The sequence below is a fragment of the Nematolebias whitei genome, chromosome 8 (assembly GCF_014905685.2).
Source record: "Nematolebias whitei isolate Nwh7 chromosome 8, NemWhi1, whole genome shotgun sequence".
NCBI classification, from domain to species: Eukaryota; Metazoa; Chordata; class Actinopteri; order Cyprinodontiformes; family Rivulidae; genus Nematolebias; species Nematolebias whitei.
In genome coordinates, this window is record NC_056505.1 from 3,722,231 (window position 1) to 3,727,402 (window position 5,172).

At 40.7% G+C, this 5,172-nt stretch overlaps 1 protein-coding gene across 1 annotated transcript; it reads left to right on the forward strand.

Annotated features, from left to right (window-relative positions):
• The first annotated feature begins 585 nt into the window (after positions 1-585).
• On the forward strand, positions 586-1,629 carry LOC119412993 (repetitive proline-rich cell wall protein 1-like). Its single transcript, XM_037680005.1, is given in 5 exon segments — positions 586-595; positions 720-833; positions 881-963; positions 1,248-1,340; positions 1,343-1,629. Coding segments are annotated over 5 exon segments (390 nt in total). The 3' UTR covers positions 1,433-1,629.
• The last annotated feature ends 3,543 nt before the right edge of the window (positions 1,630-5,172 follow it).

Genomic DNA, 5,172 nt, shown 5'->3' on the forward strand with positions numbered 1-5,172 from the left:
AAGCTTTAATCCACCTCCACCCTGCTGGAGGAGCTCTGACCAAACCAAACCAAAGATTTATTTTTCTCAGCACAAACAGAACCTCCTCATGGACGGGTTGGACCATTCTGGACTCATATTTATTGGAGACTTTTGGGAATTTGAACGGGTTTCCTTCCAAAGAAAACTCTAAAACCTGGACAAACACACAGACAACCCAAAAACTAACCTCGGCCCGGAGCTTTATTCTGGATTTATTAGAGGAGGACGGAACCAAAGCAACCGGACTGAGCTCAGCCAGCACCAGTTCTACTTCAAAATAAACTGTAACGAAGGATTATGCATTGTAGAAAAAATGAAAGAAATTATATTTATCTTCTCGTTCATTTCATGCTGCAGGCACTTTGGGTTAAAGGTCATTTTAGGAGAAAATGGACGTAAATTCTTCTAAAAATTATCAGACGGTGGTAAAAATGAAAACAGACATGTTTTTAAAGACTATTTTATTTTTATTGTTCCTCCTTCTGATCATCTGTGGAACATACAGATCCAAATGTGTTTTAGGTTTGAAAAAAAAAAAACACTTCCTGTTGTTCATCGTCATAAATGTCGTCACGTTTGCTTCATAATCCATGTTTGACCCACAAACCTCAGATGTAAATAGTCCTGTTGTCATGACGACGATGTTTGTTTTAAAGCCAGCAAGGCTACAGGAGTTACACCAAAAAGGTTTCTGTGAGAATCAGAACAACTAGACCTGTCACACCAAAGATCTGTAGGTCCAAAGATCTACAGTCCAAAGATCTACAGTCCAAAGATCTATAATCCAAAGATCTACAGTCCAAAGATCTACAGTCCAAAGATCTGTAGGTCCAAAGATCTACAGTCCAAAGATCTGTAGGTCCAAAGATCTACAGTCCAAAGATCTACAGTCCAAAGGTCTGTAGTGCAAGGATCTATAGTCCAAAGATCTACAGTCCAAAGGTCTGTAGTGCAAGGATCTATAGTCCAAAGATCTGTAGGTCCAAAAATCTGTTCATCCAAAGATCTACAGTCCAAGGGTCTATAATCCAAAGATCTGTTGGTCCAAAGATCTACAGTCTAAGGATCTATAGTCCAAAGCTCTACAGTCCAAGGATCTAGAGTCCAAAAAATCTGTTGGTCCAAAGCTCTACTGTCCAAGGACCTATAGTCCAAAGCTCTTTAGGTCCAATGATCTACAGTTCCAAAGTCAACAGTCCAAAAATCTATAGTCCAAAAATTTGTAGGTCCAAAGATCTACAGCACAAGGATCTAAAGTCCAAAGATCCATAGGTCCAAAGCTCTACAGTCCAAGGATATATAGGCCAAAGATATGTAGGTCCAAAGACCTGTTCATCCAAAGATCTACAGTCCGTTGATTTATAATCCAAAGATCTGTTGGTCCAAAGATCTACACTCTAAGAATCTTTAGTCCAACAATTTGTAGGTCCAAAGATCTACAGTCCAAAGATCAATAGGCCAAAGATCCATAGGTCCAAATATCCGTAGGTCCAAAGATCTGTTGGTCTAAAGATCTACAGTCCAATCCAGGACTCAGAGGTGATCCGCTGCACATAGACAAAACGTCTGTTACACTTAAAGAGTATTGTTGTAATTTTTTTAAGTTTCTTTAAAAACAAAATATGTCCGAATTTTGTTCTGACCCAAAGAACAACGGTGTGGGGGGGGGGGGGGGGGTCTGTTACCCCCCCACCAAACTGGATGTTAGTTCTTGTTCAGAATCAGTATCAGACCTGATGATGTTGGATGGACCTGAACCTGCTCACACTGAGAGCTGGAGGCGGGGCTTATGGACCCCCCTGACCATCTGAAGGTGTGGTTCTGACCCAGAACCTTTGAGCCATGGACCATATTTAAACCTGTTGGACCTGAACGTGGTTTTAGACCTTCTTTCACCTCGGAGTCCGTTAGTACGAGTCTTACAGAACTCTCACAGAACTTTTGTCAGACGGTACCATTTGGACCGCAGCAGAAGTTTACAAACAGAACCGGTCATTTTTAAAGTATGATACCTGAGGTCCACTCTGCTGCATCGACTGAAATCTGAATTCTAACCCAAAGAACCTGACGGGCCTGGTCCAACAGAACCAGACCGGTCCGTTTTAATGTTTGCATGATTTCCTGTTTTTTAAACTCGGAGACACCAAAAAGAATTTGTTCTGTTAATAAATCAGAACTCCAGTTTTCTTATCAGAAATCATCTCTGAGTTTTTCTTCTGTTTTGTTAAATGTTTGTTCCTGAAATCATAAAAACAGAACCGGGCCTGGACCACTGACCCGCTCACGTTCCTCCGTAAATGTTTGTTTTTGTATTTCCGGTTCTGGTTTCAGCTCAGATCTGAGGACAGACGTGTCTTTGAAAAGGAGATCCACATTTCAAGTGACAGAAATAAAAAAACAATTTGTTTGAATAAAAGATGTTTTAGCCTCGCTCTCCGCTCGACATCAGCCGAGGAACATCGATTTGATCCCAAATAAATAAATAAACTTCTTGCTGACGTGTAATCTGTTGGATTTAAGCGCAGGTTCTATACAGACAATTCTGATTTGATCTTTTCACGGTTTTATTTCAATGAAAACAAAGTTTCATAAAAATCTAAATTTGTTCTTTATTCAGATTTTAATTTTTAACCTTTTAGTGTTTCTGTTTAGTTTGGAGCCGCTTTAATGGATGAAAACGACCTAAAACTGTTTTATTGATCACTTTACAACTTTAAAAACATTCAGCTCAGGTTCTGCTTCAGTTTGTTGGAGAACGTCTGCTTCATGGAGCAAGAGGGGACTTGGAACCCCCTCCACGTGTCCGATCGTGCGCGTTGTGACCTCTTCCATTTGGGTGTGGCTGCATCAACGTGTAAAAAATGTCACTATCGAAAATGAGGTTGACACGTCAACATCTATATTTGCATGTAAACTGATCATTTGAGGAAACTCCCCTCTAATTTTTATTTTGCTTACAAGTATAGTTTCCTCAAATGATCGGGGTGGCCAAAGATTACTCTATAGTGATCAAGGCCACCACTGGCCACCCCCTGGCTCCGCCAGTGTTCCTGGTGGTGGATGAAATGTCCCTCCTCCACTTACAGGATCCATCACGCTCCTGCCTCAGACACCGTGTGACTCCTCCCCACTTGAATATCTTGCATCAAAAACATTTAGGTTTACTTCATTCCATGTTCAGTTCTAGTCTAGAAAAACACTTATCTCCAAAACTACAAACATTCATTGTTCAAATCCCTCAGTGACAGGGGACATCGGTGTACAGCTTATTGTTTTTACTTGCTTTAGCTACTGTTGTTTTTAGCTGTTTTAGTTACTCTTGTTTTAGCTGCTTTATTTTGTTGTTGTAGCTGCTTTAGCTACTATTGCTTTAGCTGCTGTAGCTACTTTTGTTTTAGCTGCTTCAGCTACTCTTGTTTTAGCAGCTTTATCTACTCTTGTTTTAGCTGCTTTAACTACTGCTTTAGCTGCTTTAGTTACTGTTGAACTGTTTTAGTTTATGTTGTTTTATCTGCTTTATCTACTTTTGTTTTAGCTGCTTAAACTACTGTTTTTTTAGCAGCTTTAGTTTAGCTGGTTTAAGTACTGTTGTTTTAGCTGCTTTAGTTTCTGTTTTTAGCTGCTTTAGATACTGTTGTTGTAGCTTTAACTGCTGTTGTTTTAGCTACTCTAGATTCTGTTATTTTAGCTGCTTTGTCTGTTTTTAGCTGCTTTAGTTTCCATCGTTTTAGCTTCTTTAGCTACTGTTGTTTTACCTGCTTTAGCTAGTTGTTTTAGCTGGTTTAGCTACTGTTGATTTTAGCTGCTTTTGCTACTGTTTTAGCTGCTTTGGTTACTTTTGCTTTAGCTACTGTTAGTTTTAGCTGCTTTACCTCTTGTTGTTTTAGCTAATTTAGTTGATGCTTTAGCTGCTTTAGCTACTGTTGTAGCTACTTTAGTTTGTTCTTATAGCTGCTTTAGCTACTTTTGGTTTTAGCTGCTTTAGCTACTGTTGTTTTAACGGTTTTAGCTGCATTATTTACTGTTTTAGCTAATTTAGCTACTGTTGGTTTTAGCTGCTTTAGCTACTGTTGTTTTAGCTGCTTTTTTAAATTTCCAGGTTGACCTCCGACGGAGACTCTAATCAAAATAATTTCTCTTAAAACTTCATTTGAATCTCCAGAAACATTTCGTCCCGTCTGAAAACGAAGACTCGGGTTCTGGGTCGGACTGGACCCGTCCAGAGTTGAGTTTTTCTTCTGTAATCTGCCCGGCAACCGGCCGCCTCGGAGCTGGTTCTGATTTTCTGCCTGATTTACAGATTATTCCTGCGGGGATTCAGCAAATTCACCAAAACAAACACCGTCGCAGCTTTCAGGCATCAATCATAGCTGTTTTTTCACCGTGGGAACCGGTTCTGAACCCGCGGGCCCAACAGACGGTCCCGCAGCAACGAGTTGCACCAGATTTAAAAACAGATCAGATTCCATGAGACCAGATTACAGCAGCGATAGCTTTAATTAAATCGTTTAGTGCGAAAGAAGAAAAACAAACCGAGGACGAGGAAAACTGCTTTATTTAAACAAGTTCTGCTGAAAAAAGACATTTAGACCAAAAAAAAACATTTAGAACGACTGATTTATGGGTTCTGTTGGACGTTTAGAGAACAATTAGATCCAACGAGAGAACTGACAGAAAAGTTTAATTCAAGGAGAAAACGGGTCAGGACAGAGACGGAACATGTTTGGTTCTGGTCCGACTTGTGTTCAGACCACAGGATGGGTCTGTCCGGACAGGAAGTGGGTTCTGTTGTTAGAGCGTCGGTCCTGGAGGGAGTCTGAGCGCACGCAGAGATGGAAATAAAACAAAATAAAAACAATGACTGTAAAAACAGACTGAACGTCTGATTTGTAGTTCTGGACTCTGCGGTGCCATCTGCAGAGAGGTTCTGGTTCTGGATGTCATTCTGGCCCAATGAGTTCTTCACAGGAACAGCTCTTACTGGTTTTAATGGATTGAAAGGTTTGTTTTTGGTTCAACTTCCTGCTGGAGGTGAGGATATTAACCAGGCCAGAACCAATCGGACGAGGCGTGTCGGTGGTCCAATCGGACGAGGAGTTTCAGTGGTCCAATCGGACGAGGTCTAATCGGACGAGGCGTTTCAGAGGTCCC